The sequence below is a fragment of the Python bivittatus genome, unplaced genomic scaffold, assembly GCF_059951505.1.
Source record: "Python bivittatus isolate LINGU-HERP-01145 unplaced genomic scaffold, Pbiv_v1 ctg000020_np1212, whole genome shotgun sequence".
Lineage (NCBI taxonomy): Eukaryota > Metazoa > Chordata > Lepidosauria > Squamata > Pythonidae > Python > Python bivittatus.
In genome coordinates, this window is record NW_028277030.1 from 123,604,660 (window position 1) to 123,628,438 (window position 23,779).

The 23,779-nt window shown below is 38.0% G+C and overlaps 1 protein-coding gene across 1 annotated transcript in view; it reads left to right on the plus strand.

Moving 5' to 3' along the window:
* The window catches only part of MSH2 (mutS homolog 2), a 71,949-nt gene that overhangs the window by 19,622 nt on the left and 28,548 nt on the right, over window positions 1-23,779 (plus strand). The window contains exon 7 of the mRNA XM_007428471.4: window positions 18,576-18,772. Coding sequence (XP_007428533.1) covers window positions 18,576-18,772 — 197 coding nt within the window. The remainder of the gene's footprint in view (window positions 1-18,575; window positions 18,773-23,779) is intronic.

Here is a 23,779-nt window from a genome sequence, read left to right on the forward strand (position 1 = left end):
GCAAGACAAGCCCCTGCATAGGATGTAGCACTGACAGATAGCTAAGATAGCTGACATTGGGAAATTCTGCCAGTGGCTGGAAAGAGCTGGACTAAAAGACAGCACTGAGACACTTATCATAGCAGCACAAGAATAGGCACTAAGCACCAGATCCATAGGAGCAGAGGTCTACCACACTAGGCAGGACCCAAGGTGCAGACTCTGCAGAGAGGCCTCGGAGACAGTCCAACACATAGTGGCAGGATATAAGATGCAGGCAGGAACAGCATACACTGAATGACACAACCAAGTAGTTGGTATTGTGTACAGGAACATCTGCACAGTGTATGGGCTAGACACTCCTAAGTCCAGATGGGATATTCCACAGACGGTCGTGGAGAATCATAGGGCTAAGATCCTGTGGGACTTCCAGATGCAGACGGACAGGCAGGTACTGGCCAGTCAAGCAGACATTGTGGTGGTAGATGAGCAGAAGACAACAGTGGTGATAAATATAGTGGTGCCAAGTGACAGCAACATCAGGAAGGAGTATGAGAAGCTGGAGAAGTACCAGGGCCTGAAGGAGGAACTAAAGAGGACGTGGAAAGGAAAGGCCAAAGTGGTCCCAGTGGTGGTAGGGGCACTTGGGGCTGTGACTCCTAAGCTGGGAGAGTGGCTCCAATAGATCCCAGGAATGAGATCAGAGCTCTCTGTCCAGAAGAGTGCAGTGCTAGGAACAGCTAAGATACTGTGCAGAACCCTCAAACTCCCAGGCCTCTGGTAGAGGACCCGAGATTGAGGAAGACACATACCACCACATAGAGGTGAGAGGGGATTTTACATATATACATACATACATACATACATACATATTTGATTTACAATCCCAGTCTTAAAATTGACAATCTGAATTCAATTCAAAGCTATGTCATTATTTATGGATTAAAAAAAAGCGGTTTGTTAATGGCAGTCAGTGCCTTTGCTATAGCTCTAAGTGATGCTTACAGTTCTGAAATAGTTTAAGTGGATTGACTAATATTCTATTTGTGTGTATGTATAAATTAATTATTGGGCAAAAGACACTCTAAATTTAATTAGGATGTACTTTATGTATTGAGATGACATAAATGAACACTTACATCTGAAGTATGTGGGGCATTGAATGGTTTGAAGTCTTGTGGATTTGGTGCAATAACATTTACATTTTCAGCCCTCAATTTCTGAAAGTGATGACTGTAGGAAATGAATATGCATAGAAATAATCCCTGGATTCAGAATAAGCAGATCTATCTGTCTACTGGGTGTGTAGTTAACAATTACTCATTCTGAAAGCACCTATCATTGTGGTCAGTTTTGATTAAATTATCTCCCAGCCTAGCTTACTTCATAAAACGGTGGTGAGTATAAATGAGAGCCTGCATACTTCATCCTGAGCTCCTTTGGAAAGAAAAGCTGAAGATGTCCATCCAGTGAATACATTTCATTGGAAATCTATGCCAAAATGAAAAGTACTTGAGGCTTAGTCTGTTAATAAACAAAATAGTCTTATGTACTGACAAATGTTCTGTGATTCTAGCTTGGGGAGAAGGGATAAGAGAGATTCCTGACTGTATTCTGAAAGTATCATCCCTGAAATTATGCCTGATTGATCTAGCTGCTGATGTTGACCTGCTTTTATTGTTGCTTTGATAGCATTTTATTATGTTTCGTGCTCAGTTGTTATCTTTTATTGCATTTTTAATGTGGGTTGCTTTGAGGTACCAGGCCAGGTCTGTGAAAAAGAATATCTGATTAAGCAAGTATGAAACAATTGATATTATGCAGTTTGCTTGCTCCTAGGTAATGTCATTAAGAATGTAGCTTTGTCTAAAATTCTTTGAGCAAAGATGTGGAGATCCATTCATATGGAAGTTCTGTTTTGTTTCATAGGAGGAAATTTAATCTTACTTTTTTGTTTCAAAAGCTGTTAAGTTTATTGAAATGAAAGTATTTTTAAAAGGACAGATAAACACCAAAGATCTAAAGAAAACTCTAAATTTAAACAATCAGCAGAACAAAGCCTTAATGAAATATGAAGTTTCGGTCAGTGGCAGTAGCATGCTTATTAAAGAAGGGGCAAAGAATCTTCCCAGAGCAAGGAGTTCTGTATTCTGGGTTCTGCAAACAAATGAAAAGGTCATGTCATGTGTCCCTACCTTAAATTGACCTAAACCAGGGATTCTTAAAGTTTGTGCCATCATACCTCCCTTTAGTGTAATCTTAATGTACATACCTCTGCTAAAATCCAAATACCAAAATGAACACAAATGAACAATGAAAACAATTGTACCCGAGGGAGGTAAACCTCACAGTTTGGGAAACCCTGATCTAAACTCTCTAGGATGGGAGTTGGCGGTGTGATGTTGATCCCTCCAGGTTGTATCCACAGGATATGCCAATGTATCTTTCTATATATCTGCACACACACTCTCACACACATGCATACATGTATTGTATATAGAGACAGCCAGATTGATCTAGCCAGTAAGGTGCTGGATTAGAAGCTGGGAAACCTGAGTTTAGGTCCCCCTGTAGTCATGAAAGCTAATGGATTGACTTGGGGATGTCATTCTCTCTCACCCCTAGGAAGAAGGCAACGGCAAACCATTTCCCAAAATGTTGCATGGACTTGTCCATGTAGTTGCCAGGGGTCAAGTCTCACTTGAAAGCCCTGTGTATATGTGTGTGTGTGTGTGTGTGTGTGTGTGTGTGTGTAATCTTGTTAGTGTTCCAGTATTCTTACCTGAAGTTTTATGAGGTTTTGTGTTAAAGTGCCAAATTTTGTGAGATTTGGGTTATTAAAAATAGGTATTATTGTTATTTTGGCTTCTATACATTGTGCAACAGTTCATTGATCTCCAGAACACTGTAATAACTTATTTGCATTATCTGTTAAACAACCAAGATAAATTTGTTTCTCTAAAAGTAGCAAAATGCTGCCACATTATGTGTAAGCTTCTCCCACAGATGGTTGCCAACAGTTATTGATGTTAGGGGATAATTTTGCTTTGTTTGTTTTATAGAATGTATTTGTATTGGTCAGTGATCGAAATGAAGCTTCTGTCTGTTCATTGATCAAATTAATGCTTCATATTATCAATTTGGGGTCTTTTTTGTTCAGTTCCTTCATATATTCATGTTATTTCTTCCATATATCTTCTTTTATCAGTTGATCTTTGCCTTCATTGTCCTCTATCATACCCATCCTTGCATATCATTCCTTGATTTCTGTAATTTTCTTGTCCCTGTTTGATTGTTATCTTCAGTTTATTTGAGTATTCATTTATAACCCTTTGTCTCTTCTTGCTGTTCTCTGCATTCTACTATGTTTGAAATATCGTGGATTAGCAATAATGAAATTTAGCAAGTATACAGTAGTTGTCAACGCTTTGAGGTAGTCCAGACAAGAAGCACAAACCATGAGTGTTAACACTATCTTTATTGTAAGGTTACAGTAACAGAATCTTGCAAGTCTGAAAGCATTTTCCCCTCCTTTACTTTTACTTTCCAGAAAGCTAGGGAGGGTCCCTTCTGAGATGCTTCCCACATCCCTTTTGCTTCTGTGGGCTGAGATACCTTTCGCATGATGGTTGTCTAGTCTGTGGCTTTTTCTCCTTTCTCCCAAAGTCATTCCCACATCCTATTACAGTAGTCATCGGCGGAAAGTAGATGTGGGTCTGGGTAATTTGCATTAAATGAGCAAAAAATTCTAATCTAATTTAAGAACAGTCTTAAATTGTATTGCAAATATGTATGGGCTAGACAGAGAAGTTCACATGTTAGCAGAATAATGCTTAGGATAATCCAATGCAGATTAGAGCCCTACATGGAAAAAGAGATGCCAGATGTTGAAGCTGGCTTTGGAAAAGGCCAAGGAACATGAGACATTATTGCTGATGCATGCTAGATAATTGAGAAAGCCAAAGAATACCAAAAAGACGTCAGTATGTGCTCCATTGATTATAGAACAGCCTTTGGTTGCATCAGTTGCATCAAGCTGTGGACTGTGCTTAGGAAAATGGGAATCCCAAAATATCTCATTGTTCTCATGAGAAACCTATATACGGGTCAGGAAGCCTCAGTACAAACAAAACACAGTGAAACAGATTGGCTTCAGGTTGGCAAAGAACTATGACTAGATTGTATGCTCTCCCCTTATTTATTCAAGCTATATGCTGAATATACAGTAGAATCTTAATGGAAGCTGGATTGGAAGAAAATGTGGTTTTAAAATTGGAAGAAGAAACATCAGTAACCTACACTATGTTGATGACACTACTCCAATAGCTGAAAATGCAAAGGATCTGTAAGGTTTAGTAATAAAAGTCAAGGAGCATAGTGAAAAAGTGGGATTAAGGTTAAGTATAAAAAAGGCCAAAGTAATGACAAGAGGTACAAGAACCAGTCTTAGAACTGATAATGAAGATATCAAAGTGATAGATAGCTTCTGCCTTTTAGAATCAACCATCAACAGCAAAGGAACAAGCAGTCAAGAAATATGCCACAGATTAGCACTTGATAGGGCAGCCATGGAGGCCTTGGAAAAGATATTTGGGTACCATGATATGTCTATACCTACAAAGTGAAAGCCACCTAATGCTGGGAAAGGTGGAAGGAAAGAGAAGAATAGGATGACCAGCAGCAAGGACTCAATTACAGTGGCGATGAGTGTACCATTACAAGACCTGAAAGACCAGATTAATGACAGATTGTCATGGAGGAAATCTATCTATTTAGTCACTAAGAGTCAACACCAACTTGATGGTACATAATCAGACAAAGAAGTATTATGAATTATTATTTCCTTCCAGTTCTTATCTCACTAATTCCTGAGTTTAGTTTTTGTAAATGAATCCCAAGTATGTTTCTTTTGACATAGACGTTGACTTTTGTATCTTGGAATTATATGAAAAACCAAAGTAAATCCTAGGACCCTTGTTTGCCTACCACAAACTCAAAGCAATGAAAAGCATTGAAAAGTAGAGTGATTCAGGATTTCCTTAATGTCGTAGGTTAGAAAGCTGATTAGCATATGAATTGTCTGATGCCACAATATTCATGATAGAAGGGACATTTGAATCTCAGACTTTCTTAGGTTTCCTGGATTGACAAATAGCTGTGGAGTTGTTTGTGGCAATGTGAGAAAGGGCTTTTCCTATTATAGAGAGTAAGGAAGATGACCTTGTTGAAGATATGCAAACTCTGTTGCCAGGGTGACAAGGGGTAAAACATATGAGTAGCCAGTTTGGTGTAACCATTAAGGTGCTGGCCCAGAAACCAGGGAACTGAGTTCTAGGCCTCCCTTAGGCATGAAAGCCAGCTGGGTGACCGGCTAGACCACTTACCCTCTCTTACCTCATGGTGGTGGTGTTGTGGGGAAAATAGGTGGGTGTATTAGGTATATTCGCCACTTTGAGATATATATATTAAAAAAAAGCAGGATAAAAATCTAATAATCTAATAATTATTAAACAATAAATAATAAAATAATATATATTATTATAATAAAATAATTATTTAAAATAAATAATCTAATAATTTAAATCCTTAACAGATAGTATTTGGAAGTGGCTCAGACAGATACCTCAGTGATTCATTGAACTATGAGGAGGAGGAGGAGGTACAACATAATCAGATTTGCAAGATTCTGTTGTAGCCAATCTCAATAATAGTAGTTCTAACCTTCTTGTGGAGTTGATTTCTTGATCTGGTCTATCTAATGGGGCTGACACCTTTGGTGACACTTGTTAAGCAATTTGCTGGTTTTCAGATGCCAAGCTAAAACTTGCAAATTCTAGAGGGCTTTTATTCTCACATTGTATCTAGGAAAATAGATTGCTGTTGACTGAAATTTTAGGTAAACCCTTCTGTTAATTTGGCTTGCTTGATGTGTTTTTGTTGTGTTTAGTACATTTCATCAGCTGCTATGGGAATTATAAATTGAAGGTGGTTGTTAAATATACAAATGAATAAATAAATATAAAATTAGTCTTTCTAGGTGCACCACTTCTGAATACTGAGAGTATTTGTCAAGTGTACTGTGCAAACTAGAAAACTCAGTGTTCTACAGTAGTTAATTGAAAAAGCTTCCCCTGGTGTATTTTATGAAACTGCCCCTGCTTCTCATTTTTATCACAGTGAATGCTAAAAAACAGTTCATTAAGCAATTGCGTTCTGGTGACCATATCTCAAGTTTGATTATCATAATTCATTAAAGTGAGATTACGGATATCAAGTGATATTTTAATGCTTCTTGCAGCAGCAAATTTTAATGTAAAGCACGTAATTTCTAAATAGCATTAAACTGCCCATGCCCGGCCACTAAATATACCACTTAAAATGAATTTAAATTGAATGATGCCACCTGAGGTGTCTTTTAATCGATAAACAACAGGCCAGTTTCTCTCTCTCCTGTGTGTTTTGCCAAAACAGCAGAACAACTGAAGCTTAGAAACAGAATAGAGGTTAGGGACCGTCATCATTGTTTTACTCCCTGCCAAAGTAGAGCAATACACAATTAGCTTTTCTACAGCATTTGGCATACCTTTGCCCTAAGTAGTAAGTGCCCTGCTAAAATGGAGTGTTTTGCTTCAGTATCTCTTACAGCGTCAGGAGTGTGCATCTGGCAAAAAGCTGTCCTTGGCCCTTGAGCAGTATGTGGGAAGCCCCTCTCCAGAAGGAAAGTGCGGCCTGGATGAAAGAACATTTGATTTAATATTCATCTTAATTGGCAGAATTCACCTCACATAGGACCACTTATTTTGATGGCCTTGCTGGTCAGGTGTAATTGATGACTGCATTTGATCCTGTGCCTCCTCACAAATCTCTGGCAAATTCAGGGACAAGATATAGCATCACTACAACTTCAGGTGAAGAGTTGAAGCCATTCTGTGTTTCTCTGAAATGTAGTGTTAAGTAGAGACTGAGCGCTCACTAATGGAAAAGGGGCAGACAGGTGATGACTTTAAAGTAGCCATTCAGATCAGTCTTCTCTGTAGAGCCCAGCCCAATATACAACTGCATACTGCTATTTTTTCTGATGGTTGCCGTAACTTCTAGTATATTCTAGTATAGATATAAAGCGCAGATATACAACCCTTTTCATGCTGAAGCTGCATTGGGTCTTTTAGTGGCTTGCCTGGGGCCACATACAAAAAAGCAGGGGGGAAGGGCAGGACAAAAAGGTAGTAAAATTATATGTAACCCAGACTAAATACGATTGATCTCTTATATTTAATAATGTTTGCTTTCTGACACTTTATTTATTTATTTACATGATGTAGGGATCACCCAGTTCCAAATGATTCTAGGAAGTTCACACTTTAAAAGCAAGAAACAATAAAAACAGGTGATGTGTGCACAAAGGAGAAAAAGGCATACAAACAAACCCAAAATCCTACAGGAGCTCAACAGTTTCCTGCTTCCAATGTCCCAATATATGACTTTATTTGATTAAAGGGACTTGGCGTGCACCCACTCTGCCAGATCTTATCATATGGGTAATTTCATAAAAGTAGAATATCACTGAATTCCATTAAAACAGCTTTGCTGTAATTACTATTCCCCAGTAATTTTATTAATTTTAAAACGAATTACAATAATTATATTTCTAATTATGTAATTGGATAACCATATAGTGGCAGTCTTTGGAGTAGCTCAAGGAACTGGACCCAAAGCTTTAGTAGACAACAGGTTATATAGCTTCTTATAGAGAAATATGGTAGCTGAAACTGCACTCCTGTAATTACCTCAAGCTGCAGGTGTATAAAACACCAGATGATAATCAGAGGCCTTAATATTAAATAATAGGCAACTGTAAGAGATTCTATATTCAGAAATTCCTAGAAGTTTGCTTTCTGACCTGGTTTGACAATGTCTATGATGCTTGATACAATTTCCTTATTATAGCAGTTGTAACTCTTAATCTGCGCTGGAAGTAACAGGAAAGGACAGCAAGGTTCCGAGCAGGGGTTTGCCCTAATGAATAGGTTAGTAGTCCTCAACTTATGACAACAATTGGGACTGGAATTTCTGTGGCTAAGCGATGCACTTGTAAGCCACAACCACATCGCTTAGTGACGGCAATCCCTGCGATCCTGGTTGCTGTCGTTAACTGAATCCCACAGTCTGTTATGGTGGGCTCAGAATTGGAGTCAGAGGGGGAGACCAATGAGCAGTCAGTTCCAGAAGTGCCCACAGACAATGAGCCATCAGCTCCAGAGGCACTGGACGGATTGCTTGTCTGAGCAAGCAGAGAAGGTGGGGCTGGCCAGCAACCAACAGACACAGCTGCTACCACTCTCCAAAGATGAAGGCATGGAACCACACCCTCCCAATGCAAGAGCTCAGTAGGCTGCAAAGAGAGTAGAGCAAAGGTGCTCTGTGAGAAGGCCAGTGTGGCATGAGCGCAGAGGGGTTGAGGAGAGTATGTGGGTGGGGGAGATTTACCCAGTGACTTGTGACCTTCCCTGTTGGCTTCCTCACTGACTTTCTGGGGAAGCCGGCAGGGAAAGTTGCAAATAGTGATCATATGATTGTGGTACTTGGTAAGTGTGAAAGCGTTGTCAAGTGCCCAGATTGCGATGGGGGTGCTGGGATGGCTGTAACTCCAAGAACCAGTTGTAACCATCATTCATTCAGCACCGCTGTAACTTTGAACGGTTGCTGGACAAATTGTTGTAAGTCAAGGACTACCTGTACAGTATGTGATTTGATGTTAAATAACTGGGGAATAGTAGTAATTGCAAAAAAAGCTCTTTTTAATGGAATTCAATGGTATTTTACCTTTCTGCAACCAATTAGAACTGCTTGTATGTTATGAGATCATTTGTTTTTATAATTACAAGGATAACAAGTCACTCTAGGCAAGTTGGACAGTTTTCTGACCTTAGCTGTAGATATGTTAGAGCAGTGCAGAGTAGGTTATATTTTGGGGCATGTAGGCATATTTGGATTTCTGAGGAAGCGTTAGGACTCTGCTGGTTGCTAAAAAGGATGGTTATTCACAAAACGTAGGCCTATCATATCTGAGTTGTAAAAAGCAGATAGATGGCAGCAAAGAATCAGAGTTTTCTGCATCTCTTTGCTGATGTCTAGTGGTGATCTGACTGTTTACAGCCCAAATATGTTAGGCCTAATGAAATGCTTCCATATTAAAGCAGCAGAAAGAAAGTTATGGAATGGTAGCGAGTCAGGAAAAACATTAATAAAGCATGCCCCAGTAGTAGAGTCCATGCTTTCTTTGGATGCAAAAGGTACTAGTTTTAAAACCTGGCATCTTCAGGTAAGAGTTCTTCGTGTAATCCTGGGTTGCTATTGCCATCCATTGTACACTGCTAATACTGAACTCTGTAGTGCAATGGTCTGATTTGGTGCTAGGCAACTTTCTATGCTAATAGTCCTGTATTAAAAAAATCATGGAATTGAGCTTGCTGTTCAAGTGGGTGCAGTCCTGTCCAGTTATATCAACAGATACTGCCCTTGAGTGGTGCAGTGGCCTTACACTGAAGTGAGTCAGAGCTGAAGCACTGGAACTTACTGGGTTCCTTTATCTTCTTTCCTATTGCTGCTCTTTTCCTCCCATATCTCTATTTTCAGATAAAATATAGGGCAAAATGATAGGCTTTTGATTAGGTGTGCATTTGTTTTGAACAATAATATTTGAGTTGTGTTGAGTTGCCCAAATCATGAGTAATGTGAAACACTAAATATGATAATTTGGCAACAGAATTCTGTGCATTGTACTAAGAACATTGTTGATGCAAATGGGATGTACCACTAATCTTTTTTTACAGAATGAATCTCCATTTTGCATTTGGATTTTAAATGGTCTTGGTGGTTGGAAATGTCTTAAATTTTGGCTGCTTCAAAGAAAAAAAACCCTGCGTCTTTTCAGTTTTTCATATTTCTTGGGCTCAGATCTTTTAACAGAAAGAGCAGTTGTAAGAAATCAAAGCGATGTTCCTTAGCAGATTCAGGAAACACTATAGGGCAGCTTCTGATTATTCTAATTACTTGAGCTATATATGTACATTCTTATATTCAGCTTCTTAATGAAGGTCTGCTGGTTAGGAAATGATCTGCACTGCTCTTGTTTTAAAGGTTATTCAGATGAATGTTTCAGTTAATTGGAGGAACATGTTAAAAATGAACACCCATCTCCCCTACGATAGGGGACTCTAATATGATATTCTCCATGACTGTTGCTTCAGTGTTTAATAATTTGCAGTATTGCATTTGCATCACAAATTGGACTAAAACAATGGAATTCAGAAATCTGTGGGAGAACTTTCTACTTTCCTAGGTCATTCAGCTGCTGATATCAAAGTTGCTGTGTTTCAGCAAAAGGTCTTCAGTATGTTATTGCTGAATGCTTTGTAATCAGAACTCTGATTAATTCTATCCTTATGGATACTATGAAATATTATCACCAAAAAATATGGTGACATCACACATTGATGAATCCTGAACCAAATTACATTGATTTGGACAAATTATGGAGATGTTCAAATTGAGTCATTATCATAATCATTGTTGTCATCTATTCAATTTATAAATCCACCTAATAAAAATGACTAAAGGATACAAAAATTATAAAACAAAGGAACCAGATACAGTAATAGGATGCATTGGGGAAATGCACAGAAAAGGAAAATTCCAGGAACCATTCAGGCAGGATAACAAACCAAGTTTTTAATGCTTTTCTGAAGGGCAGCAAGGTTGGAGCTCATTGGACCCTGGGTGTATCTGAATGTTATTCTAGATGGCAGAGAAGGCATTACTTTGGCTCTCAGCCATATGGCATTGTTTGTTTGATGAAGAATGCCCACATTGTCAGAATTATAGGATGGACAAAGTGCAATTAGAGAAAGGTCCTGTAAATCAGAGCTCTGGCCATGAAGTGCTTTATAAATGACAGCCTGTACCTTGAATTGCATCCAGAAACCAACTGGTAACCAGTACAGCTTGTGAAGTTGTGGTGGCACATAGGCATATTGAAGTGTGCCCATACTTTCTTACACAGCTGCATTCTGGACCAGCTATAGTTTCTCAGTGATCTTCAAGGGCAGCTCAATGTAAAGGGCATTCAGTAGTCCATTCACCAGGTAGCTAAGACATAAGAGATCATGGGAAGAGTCTGTCAATCCAGGAAAGGGTGCAACTGGTGCATATGAGGAATCTTTGCAAAAGCTTTCCTGGCCACAGCTACTATTGGCCCTTGAAATTGTTTTGCTTGAGGAAATGTAACCCCATCAAGAACCAAAGGTGGAAACTACCCATTCACAACCAATCCATGAATCCAGAGCTACCTGGTCTTGCTAGGGTTGAGCTTGAGCCTGTTCTTTCCTATACAGACCTTAAGAGCCTTCAGGCACTGAGTCAGCACTCAGCAACTTCACTTAGTCAAGCAGGGGTTGAGATATACAACTGAGTATCATTATATTGCTGATATCTGACCCATTCTGTCAGATGCTCTCCTCCAGAGGTCTCATACAGATGTTAAATAGAAGAGGGGAAAGTGTCAAGCCCTGAGGAACTCTGTCAAGCAAGGGCCTAGGGCTCAGTTTCTCTTCCCCACCAACACTGCCTGGAAGTTGGAGACCAGGTTAAAATTTGCCAAGATTGTTGGGTCCAGCAATTGTTTCTTGAGGAGGGGATTTATCACCTACAGGTGGCTGGGCTAACAGTTCTGAGAACCTTGTCCACTTCCTTGAGACTCACAGAATGCATACAGGGAGAGAATTAATTTGACAGATGCCTCACTGTAGCTTCTGAGTTTTAATTTGCTTCTCAAATACTTGCATTCTTGGATTTAAAATTAGTAAATGATTAAGAGTTCCAGGAAAAGGACTAACATGTGAAGGCAGGCATTTTCTAAAAGGAAGCATAGTATCAGCTACAAACTACAGGCAAAGTCAAGACAAGAGCATGTTTCATTCGATTTTTTAGTTTCTAAAAAAATACAGTGGTACCTCGGGTTACGAACTTAATCCGTTCCGTGACTCTGGTCGCAACCCGAAAAGTTCGTTAACAGAGGCGTTCGTAACCCGAGGTACCACTGTAATATAATTTCTAAAGAGAAAGAATGGGCATTTCTATAGACCAGCTTGCTAATAAAGACCAATAAGGTCCTTAGAAGTTAAAGTGAAGGTAGAGGCCCCATTAAGTTTCTGAACCCCTTTTTTGTGGCTTTTGTAGCACAATTTCCTGGCATTATGAGATGGGAAATACACGAATGCTGTATTTAGATCAAAGGTGCTTCATAATTTGAAATCTAATTTGATTCTTTATGTTGTGAATTGCATTGGGAAGACCACAGCCTTGGAAGACAGCTCAGAAATACAGTATAGTGAATGAGGACAAGAGGGGACATGTTGCTCACTGTAGAAAAACATGGAGGAAATGGACAATTACAGTTGTGTGACCTTTAGCAGTTCAGTATCTTCACACAGAGAGCCAATTTGGTGTAGTGGTTAAAGCACCAGGGTAGAAACTGGGAACCGTGAGTTCTAGTCCTGCCTAGGCACAAAGCCAGCTGGGTGACCTTGGGCCAGTCACTTTCTCACTTCTAGGAAGGAGGCAAGAAAAACCTTGCCAAGAAAACTGCAGGGACTTGTCCAGGCAGTCTCCAAGAATCGAACACGATTGAATGGGTTAAAAAAAATAATCTTCACATAACTTATGTGATATTTGTATATACATTTCCATGTAGTAGTTCAAAGTGTTGAACATATTTTGGTTTATTGCTTTATGACATGCTATGAACTCATAATGGTAATAACACTGAAGCTAATCAATAGATTATTGGGACAGGATTCCACCCCCCCGAGTATTTCATAATTAGTCCTTTGGCAGTCAGTAATGGATATCCAGACAACTAGTTAAAAATGTTGGGTTTGGGAGCCAGAGTGATACTATGTTCAAATGTTAATGTGCTGTCTTTGAAAGGAGAAATTAGCGTGTAATAATGCAAGTGCAATGGCAGAGGAGTTTTTAGATTTAGCAGGGGTGATTTTTGGATGAAGTTGCAACCAGATCAACAGAGCATTGCATGGAGGAGAGGGGAAACTTGTCATGGGGTTATATGAATCTGTTTGATTTTACAGCATTTTCCTTAAGGATACTCAGGGAGATTATACACACGTGTGCAGTATGCACTTGTGTACCTTTCTAGATACATATGCAGTCCATGTGAATATGTATATATGTATGCGTAACACATAAAGCAAGAGAGCACTAATGTGCTGAAGAATCATGGTAAGACTTTGGCAAAATAAATGGTGCTAAAAATAAAAGACTAAGTCATTGTTAATATATGCGTAATGTGTATTCCATCCCCCTTTTTTGTTTTTGTTTGATGTGAGGCTGTTTCATAGAATATGGAAATATTCTTTTCAGAGTAATAGTGTAGTATTTAAATAGTACAGTATAGTATAGTAGTAGTGTATTTTAATTAATATTTATTTTATTTTGATTAATATTTATTCTCTTATTACTGTAAACCGCCCAGAGTTGCTCTGTAGTGAGATGGGTGGTGACAAATTTGAAATATAAATACATAAATAAATAGTATTTAAGAGAATGGGTTTTGTTTGTAAAATCAAAAGAGTCTCAATTTGCTGTATTATAAGATAGATGCTAGGTCCCATTAGCTCTGTCACCAGTTTTTTTGTGGAAGGATCAGGCAAGAAATAGGGACAGTGGAGAAATTCCATTAATATTGCTATTACTGTTATTCCCATTTCTAATCGTTCCCATGACTGGGGACTGAAACTGTCTTATTCATTTCAATTCAAGATATGTTCTGACATCCTTTTCCTTTAGAAAAGAAACCAATACTTTTCACATTTTACTCTGGATAGTACATTAGTAGACATGGAACTAAGGATGCCACAGTCAGAGAAATAATAATATTGATAATGAAACAAGATATATCTAAATAAAGAAGCAGTTTTTAATGACTTCTAAATAATGGCTGACACCCAAACCCTAAGTGAAATGAAGCCCATGATGACTGCAGTGGTCTCACTATATTCTATGTTTTTTTCCTATTTATTAAAAATAATAACTTTTTGTATCTGGGAATTAAGTAAAGGTGTGTGAAAAACTCTGTAGTACTACATTTTGGCTTCAGTACAATTCTTCTCATGATTGATATATATCTGCACTCAACATTGTAACAGATTTGTCAGTTGTCTTTGCTTTTTACAGAATTTAACAGCCAAAAATCCTTATTATGGTACTATTGTGATTCTGTTAATACCATAGAATGCTGAAATAATTGTGATGCTTATTTTTCAGGGCTTCTAGGAGGAGATTCCTGAAATAATGCCTGTGAAATATTTTAGCACCTGGAATGTAGTTTATAAATATCAATCATTTTCAAAACAAACTCCTTATACATCTATTTCTTGTTTTCCTTAAGTTCCAATCTCCTCCTTGTTTCCTTTTATATCTTGTTGGAATTCTGTCTAAAAGCAAAGAATCCACAGTTGCTAAGACCTGACTGTTGCCTAACAACTATTGGGCATATCTTAGAATAAGATGGTTCTCTTAGGCAACCAAAATAACATTTTTCTTTTTTTAGCAATTAGTGCTGCATTTAGTTGTGATTCATTGAGTACCTCTTGGATCTTGTCCATAGTTCTCAGCAATGCTGCTGTCTGGCTTAATTTTCTTGTCTTGCTTTTTTTCTTCTTATTCTATGTGATGTTCCTGTAGCGAATGCCGCTTTGTGATTAAATATTACCAGACTGTTGAGTTCCATTTGCTGACATAGAAAGGAGAGGGAACCTTCTTTTCACTTCCAAATTTTCAGGAAGTGTAGATGGGAAAGAGTGGTAGTGAGCAAGCCAGAAATGGGTAAGGATATTTTTGGGAATCAGATTTGCTTAGGCCCCACAGTTGTAGATCTTGATGTTTCAAAAGCCTGGACTGAATCTACGACAAAGACAGTTGTACACTTGCTATGCTGCATTGGCTCTAACCAAAACAAACTTAAAAGTTTGTCCTTATACTGCAAGCATTTATCAGTGTGCCAGCCTTAAAAACTGTCTGCCAGCAAGTACATTTTAACAAGACAGCTGCAGTGAACTGAAGCAACCAAAGCACAGAGGGCTGAGATCTGCCATCAAAGCACACATTAATTTGCTTTCCCTATTAAAAACAAAACAAACGTTGGACTGTAAGAAAGTAAGGTATAGACATAATCCTTTTTATTGGAAGAGAAGCAATAAAAGGCAAAAGTGTACTGCTTTTCTGCCAGAGCAGGAAGAAATAAAATTTTAATGTTCACAGCAATGGAAGACAAATTTTCTAAAGGAAGCTGTAGAAGAGATTCTTCTGTTTTGGAGAAAATATAAGCCACTATTTGTAAGACTTGCTTGTCATCCAGCAGTGGAAAGTCTTTGCTTTGTGGTGCTTTTTTAGGATCTTGTTTTTTTTAAAAAAAATGTAAATTGCTTCATGAAGATAAAAATGGTAAGGAAAGAGAATTACAAAGGGTTCAAATTTCTAGAATTCATCTCTGATTCAAGTCACTGAGGTATTGGAGAAGACTCCTCATGCAATATGTGTCCTTTTTATATTTTCCTTGATATTGTGTGTTGCTCTTTTGTTTTTATGGTTTCTCTTTGGTTTTATAGTATGTTTTCAAATTATTATATGCCATTTTGAGTTGCTTTGCAATTTAGGTTGTTATCAGATAAATAAAGAAGAATTGTATGCTTTAACTCCAGCAGCTTCTCTGGAGGCAGCTGGCCTGAAAACCAGAAACTTTCTCAACCTTCTTGCAACCTCCCTCCCTGTCTTCCTCTGTCATGTCTCACTGTCTATGTGCCTTTTAAAGAGCCACTTACAAAATGGGAAAAAAGCACCAATGAAACGATTATTGCAATATGTATTAATGAAGGATAGGACAGAAACACAAAGGTAAAAGGAAAATAAAGTCAGCTTCAGATAAAATGCGGTTCTTCTCTGGTCTTACAACTCCTCAATTTATTCTGTCTTCCTTAATTTTCGTACTGCAGATTCAGTTCTGGATTGGTGAATGATATAAGCCCTGTTCAGACATTACAAAAAAGGTTATAACTTACATGCAGTAGATAAGAATTAACCCTTTTCCCGTGAAGTTGTGTGATGTCTAATTTAAAAAAGCTCCCATGCATTAATTTCCTGGTTTTAACTTCCATGGCCGCATTTTCATGTGTATGTGTATGTAGGAAGACTTCCTTGGTACAGGCATCCTTGCTGAGCACATGGATGCTTTTGCAAAAGAGATGTAATCCACATGGTTTTGAGTAGTGGGGTGATTTTAATTCTTTTTTAGAATGCCTGAATATAACTTTATTGGAGGCTGAAATTTAGATATTTCCATTGTTTAGACAAGGAGGGGTGAATTCTCATGTCCTACATAAAGCATTGTGAAGGCTGTCCAGAGTAGTTATTGAGTAGGGAATATTCACTTTGGTTATTCTTTTATACAGATCTGTTGCCTTTTATTGAATCCCAGTTCTATCAAAATGCCTGTAACCCTTTCCTGCATCACAGCAGATATTAGCCCACCAAGTTACAGCTGCTTCTTAAATACATGTAGTCCTTGTTTAATGACCACTTGTTCAGCAACAGTTTGAAGTTACGAACGGCGCTGAATGAGTGGTACTTACAACTAGTCCTTGAAGTTCTGGCTGTCCCAGTACCCCTGCGGTCAGGTAATCGCAATCTGGGCGCTTGGCAACCAGCTCACACAACAGTTGCAGCATCCCACAGTCACGTGATCACCATTTGTGACCTTCCCTGCCAGCTTCCGACAAGCAAAGTCAATGGAGAAACTGGCAGGGAAGGTCACAAGTCAGTCTGGTAAGTTGCTTGCACCCTCTCTTGTCTGGCAGCAGCCCCCTTGCCCCCCAATGCTCACACTGCGCTGGCTACCCACGCACCCTCTCCCGCCTGGCAGTGGCTACTACCACACTCATGCTGCATCTCACAGGCCACCCACACACCTTTATCTGCCTGGCAACAGCTGCACCACCATACTCACTCTGCACCTTACCTGCCTGCTGGCCTGCTTGCAAGCCACCTGGGACTCGCTTAATGAACCGTGATCCTTGCTTAACGAGGGCAGATGGGCATGCTTGGATTGCCGTCACTAAATGTCTGTCAAGGGAATCCCTGCTGACAGGTCTGTTGTGGTGGCAGTTCCCCTGAGCAAATGGACTGTGATGACCTGAGGTGACTGTTGCTAGCCAAATAGGCCATATTTGGCAACCAGAACAGCACTGATTTGAAAAATGGGATTAGCCCCATCGCTTTTTTCCCCAAACAGGCCCTTGACAAGTAAGATCATTTGTTGCAGAATTAGAGTTTGATTTCTTTTTTTATTTTTTTACTTAAAACTTTATTAAATTTCAACAAAGAATAAAATACAGAAAAAGAGAAAAGAAGAAAAGAGAAAAAGAGAAAAGATCAGAAAAAATACAAAAGAAAAAAAGAAGAGAAAAAAGATAACTTCTGACTTTCTAAGGTACAGGCACAGATATATAATACATTCACCTCTTACTCTAATGTTTAAAATAATACAAAAGTCTATAACACTAAAAAATATAAGAGAAATTAATATAAAGTATTTCTATAGTTATAAAAAATACCAGTCATCAAACCCCAACATTAAAATTTCATTTCTTGAGAAAAGGTCCAAAAGTGGTTTCCAAATAGAAACAAAGCCAGTCAAAGCCTTTTCTTTAATCAAAGTAGTCAATTTCGCCATCTCTGCCACTTCCATTAATTTCACTATCCATTCTTCAGCTGTAGGTGTTTGTAAATCTTTCCATTTCTGTGTATATAAAAGTCTTGCTGCTGTTATCATATAAAGAAATAAAGTCCCATGTTGTCTTTTCATCTGTTTATTCATCATACCTGAGAGAAAAACCTCTGATTTCAATTGTACATCCATGTTTAAAATTTTCTGAATCAAAAGAATTAGAGTTTGATTTCATAGATGCTGACATTTGTCTTTCACTGATCTGTAAATCATTTTTTCACTTTAATTACTGAGCTTTAACATTTTAATTCTAGTCTGGCTCATTATTTTAGTGCTGTTTTTTTTTTGGTGGTAAAATTCAGTAAGTAAATAAAAGAAATATTCTTTGAGCCTCATAAAAACCCTGAAGGTGATTATTGATTAAAGATTATAATTTTGTTATAATTAGAGAATTATTATATGTAATTAGAGAAATTTTATCATCTACGCTAGTGTAGCTGGGAGTCGGGCAGCATATACATTTAATAAATTTATTATGATTATGATTAGAGTGTGATCTTGGGGATGCTGTAGCTGAATTTTTGGAAGGATAAGTTTTTCTTTGTCTTTGAACTTCTGTTGTCAAAATGATTTATAGTTAGGTCATCGATGTTTTAGAATAGCTTTCCCCAGCCTAGAGGTCTGATTAATTTTAAGTTCTCATTTTAAAAGTTAAGTTGAAAATGTGTCATGATTCTTAAAAATTTTCCACATGCTTAACTGTTTTTTTCTGTCTGTTTTAAACTTATCTTACACTTAGGCTAAATTTGGTAGAGGCCTTTGTGGAGGATGCAGAACTAAGACAGTCTCTTCAGGAAGATCTTCTCCGTCGCTTCCCAGACTTCAGTCGGATAGCAAAAAAATTTCAGAAGAAGGCCACTTTGCAGGACTGTTACAAAATATATCAGGCAATTAATCAGATACCTAATGTAATACAGGCACTGGAAAAAAGTGATGGTAATTTTTTTTCTTATTCCAAATATGGTGTGTCCAGGTTCATAAGCTTGAGAGGCAATCTGTAATTGTAACATTTGAGAACTGTTGTACTGCCAGTGTTGGTAGTATACACATGTGTAAAAGCTAAGTTTCCAGGCTTGGAGTGCCTTATCCTCTGACATTTGTATTCCTTTGTTCATTTAAATATAAGAAGAAAACAATTAGTGTAGGCAAAATGGAAGCAAACCCTATTCTGATTATTGAACTGATTTGAAATCAATATTATGCTATTAGGGCTGCAGCCTCAATCTCTCAAGTACAGAACAACCAAAGAACTGAAGCAATAAACTTAAAAAAAAAATCAGTGATCAATGGAAAGAGAAAATGGCAATTAAAATATGCTAATTGATGCAGTGAAACACTTGGGCAATTAGAAATTTCTAAAGTGGGCAGTAAGCAAAAAACTCTGGCTAGGGTATTCCTGATGCAGGGCACCATTACTCAAGATTGTTCACCTCACTTCTGAAGTAAGAAATGCTTGGATATAACAAAGTTTGGTTACAACAAAGCAAGATTTGCCACACTTTTCTATGATATGTGTCAGAGCATTTTCATGAGTTACGACTCTTATTATTACATGAGCTTATTTACATATGCATATGAAGTTACATACAGTATGTTCAACGAATCCATAATTACAATATATGTACCTTTCCCAGAGTTGTGTTACACATGCCTTTTACCAAATAATTAAGAGTCTGTCTTTAAAAGGTCAGTCCATACAGGATTTCCATACCCTGAATAAAAAAGCACTCAGTTTGTATGATAACTCCCATTATGTGGCTTTCCATGCTATTCCCAATTGTGGTAACAGAAAGGGAGAAAAACAGAGAATTTTAATTTGCTGAATAAAAAGTAGAACTAGAATAGTAACAAAGCAGGTTTGGGAGGCTAATCTTTAGAAATATTTGTGATTTAGGATTGATCATGTGAAAACCAGGAAAGATAAATAGAAATAAGAGGGGAAAAAAAGTAAGTTGTAAGTTGGTATGTTTGCTTTAGAATAAGAGGAAGCCAAAAGATATCACTCCTTGGTTGGTCATGATAAACATTAGTTATATTTTGTTCAAAATGTAGTCTTTACTCTGGCTGTCTAGAAACCTTCTGTATCACATTGTCCACAAAGAACCAAAATTATTTGTTACAGTAAAAATGTCTTTGAGCAAACTTGAAGTGGGTTGATATGATTAGACTCTTGTTCATAGAGGAGTAGCTAATGAAGCAGTGACCAACTTATTAAATTATACATAGGACCTGATCTAAAAACAATGTGGTTGTGAAAGTAGAAACATTCATTTGTGATTGAGAGGGTATGGATAAGTACAAATAGCCAAGACACTAAAAATATTGGTGTAACATCCCAAATTTCCAGCTTTTCCATCAAATAAATGAATAAGCCATATAGTCAGCAGCTCCTAAGAAGTAGCACGATCTTCTGCAAAGCAATCCTCCTCCCCCAGAAGGAATAGAACTCACTGTGTTGTAGAGTTAGATCATATAAGAATGCTAGCTAAAGAGTCACCTCTTTATCTTCTGGACTTTGCTTGGTGATCCAAAGGATCAGATCTACATGGGCAAAGTGGTTTGTGGCTGAAGGTAAGTACAGACGTTCTGGCTCTGGAAAAGTCTTTCCCAAACTAAAAACCATCTAGATGGATTTCAACTCATGGAATTCCCCAGCCAGCATGGCCATTGCTGAGAACTCTGGGAGTTGAAGTCTGCACATCTAGACAGTGTCCAAATGCTCATAGTAGGAAAGGGAGACTTTCATGAGGAATGTGTTATTATCCAAGAGAACCCTTAGTATATTTTGGAATTGCTTGTTGTGGGATCTCAATGTTGAAAAGAAAATAGATTATTGAAATTCATTGATAAATTTCAAACAAAAACTCAGTAACATTCAATGACTATAGGATGGGGCAAACCAAAAATATCAGTAACTTACCTCAGGAATGTGTCAGAACCTGATGGAGATTTCTGGCTATTAAGTTGAATTAAAACAAATTGGGTTTTAAAAAGGCCACGTACAAGAGCTGTTGCTTTATTGTATAAACTTTTTAAGGGCACTACATTCTCCAATCTTTTGGACATTAGTGATAGTTTCTCTAGCAGCTTGAACTGAATGGCCAGGCTGTTCTCCTTCAGTATAATCGTAAATTTGCATCTGACATCATTTAAAGTAGTTTTTTTGGCAAAATGGTAAATATAAAGATCTGACTGGTTCATTAAGTGAACAGAAGATGAACCTTCTAACTTCTGCAAAAATAACCCATCTGGTTTAAATATGCTAGTAGCTGAGGAAATTAAATAGCATTTTTTAATAAAGATCATCTTTAATTTGGCAGCATGAAAAATGCCAGATTTGTTATCTGTTACAACCTTTGTAACATGTTTGCCACTTTTGCCACCTGACTGCTACACTCAAATTTGAAGAAGGCTTTTAAAAAAACAACAATAGCCCAAAGAAGCAAACTCAGCATTTAGAATCATAAAACCAGAAATGTATTAGCTTCTAAAAATAGGAGCTGGAACAGAAATTTATAGTGTGAAAGTACATTAGTTGAAGATGTCAGCCAATCAGTCATGCTTTCTTCAAGTGGCTCTGTTATATTCATCCTTTTACTCAAGTCAATATTCTATAGCCACTGAGTATACTCTGTATATTACTTACTTACTGAATAGTTTTAAAATTCTCTCTCCTCTGGGTTTTTTTCTCTTCATTTTTCTTTGTTCTTCTGAAAATCTTAGTGTTCACTGCCTCCATCATTTATATGAGTGATTTTGGGGGTTATATTAGCATTTGGCAAAGTGGATTTGATCTAGACCAGTGGTTCCCAACCTTTCCTATGCCCCACACCCCTAGGAAACATATGATTAATGTTTGCAGTCCCTATAAAAGTAATATCACATTTGAAGATATGGTGCTCAAGGCACACTGGCAGCTGGCTGAGTGGTGACTTGTGACTCATCACTAAAGGACACAAGCCACTCTTTGTCGCACCCCCTGAAATTCCATCTTGCACCTACTGGGGTGCGGGCACCCCAGGTTGGGAACCCCTGATCTAGGCAAACGGTATTTATTTTACTGCATCAGAGAAACTCCTAGGTTTGAACAAAAAGCTAGATTGACTTATAATGGTTATACTATACTATACTGATATTAATGCCTTAGTTTATGTCAGCCTTACTAGATAGACCAGACCAGGGAATCAGGGAGGCATTTGCTTTCTGAATATTATCTTGTTTTCCAGGATTTAAAGAATGTTTCAGCCCCCTTTGCCTAGGTAATGGTTACTGCATATTTCTGGAAAGGTCACCTCCCTTACTTGCACCGCTTTTGCCTTTTGTACTGAGAGTCTTGCCACGTATGGAAGGACTCTGGAGTCGACTCTGCATTCCTATTAGAAGGTCTGACTCAGGGCAAGTAAAATAGGCAGCTGCTTAGGAAGCTAACCTTGGAGACAAGAGAACGGTAGGGAGAGTGTATGTGCCCATCAGGGGCCGTGTACTTGGTACCTAAACAAATGGTACAAATTTTACTAGTAAAACAGGTGGCAGTAATATGTGATCTTATGTAGATTTGCCTTCAAGAGTTTTGCATTATGGAGGCAATGGGATTCTCTCTGCTGAAGCAAAAAGGCAATACAATTTGCCTTGATGAAGTCCTTCTTGTTACTTCTGTATTGGGAAGGAAGGAAGGAAGGAAGGAAGGAAGGAAGGAAGGAAGGAAGGAAGGAAGGAAGGAAGGAAGGAAGGAAGGAAGGAAGGAAGGAAGGAAGGAAGGAAAGTCAGCCTTTTGCATCTCTTCCTGCTTCCTGCCTCCCCACCCTGGAGCTACATTGACAGTAATGTTACATAGACATGTTCAGGAAATCACCAGGAGTCAAATTAAGCTTGAAGGATACTTTATCTTTACTTGAGCTCACCATTTCACATTTATCAGACATTGTAAGATTGACAGATGGGCTTCCTCAGTGCAACAGTCTTGCAGGGAGTACTGTAAACTGTAGGAAATATTGCTGTACTAAACTCTCTTTCTATGGGCTCTGTTACTCCTGTGATAAATATTAGTAGTTGGACTTACTGTGAAGTCACTTCTGGTTACTGGATGATTAATAAAGAATCTGTTAATTATAAATTATAAGGTCTGTATGGGGGAAGTCAGTTTCTATGACTAAAAGGGAGTTTCCATCTAAGGGCAGAGGAAGAACATTTCTTTCTGGCCCAGCTTCTTACCTAAGTAGGAGTTATCCCTTTTCTGTTGCGCTATTTGGTAGGCAGAACAACATTTTGCAGTAAGTCCAGATCAGTACCCGTTTCATAATGGCATGCAAGTAATTTACAGTATTGTGCTACACTGTGGAAACAAATCATGTCTGCAGGTTTTGTGTTAAAGTTGTGAAGCAGACTCCTTGTGTAATAATAATAATTAAAAGAACAATTTGAACTTTTCTAGCCTTTCTGTCCAAGATCCTATTTTACCAAATATACTGAAATGTGGTCCAAAATATCTATATAGTACTTATATAAATTAAATTTCATATTGGGTTACTAAGGTAGGGTTATATTCTAAATGACTGGATTAAGGGGTCTAACTTTGCTCATGTTAGAAATGGATTGATTTGATTCAGGACTCCTTATGAAAAAGGAAAAAAAAGATGCTAAGCAGATCAAGACTCCGGGGATTCATGAGACTTAAAATTCTCTACTACTGACCATATAACTGAATGTATACCTTGATAAATTACTCCTTTTTTTTTTTTTTTTTGCCTTCAAGTTATTGTTGACTCCTGGTGACTGCCTGGGCTAGTCCCTGCAGTTCTTTTGGCAAGATTCAGAAGTGGTTTGCCATTGTCTTTTTCCTACAGTTGAGAGAGTGGGCCTGGGCCAAAGTTACCCAACTGGCTTCAAGGCTGGGGCAGGACTAGAACTCATGGTCTCCTAGTTCTAGCCTGGTGCCTTAACCAT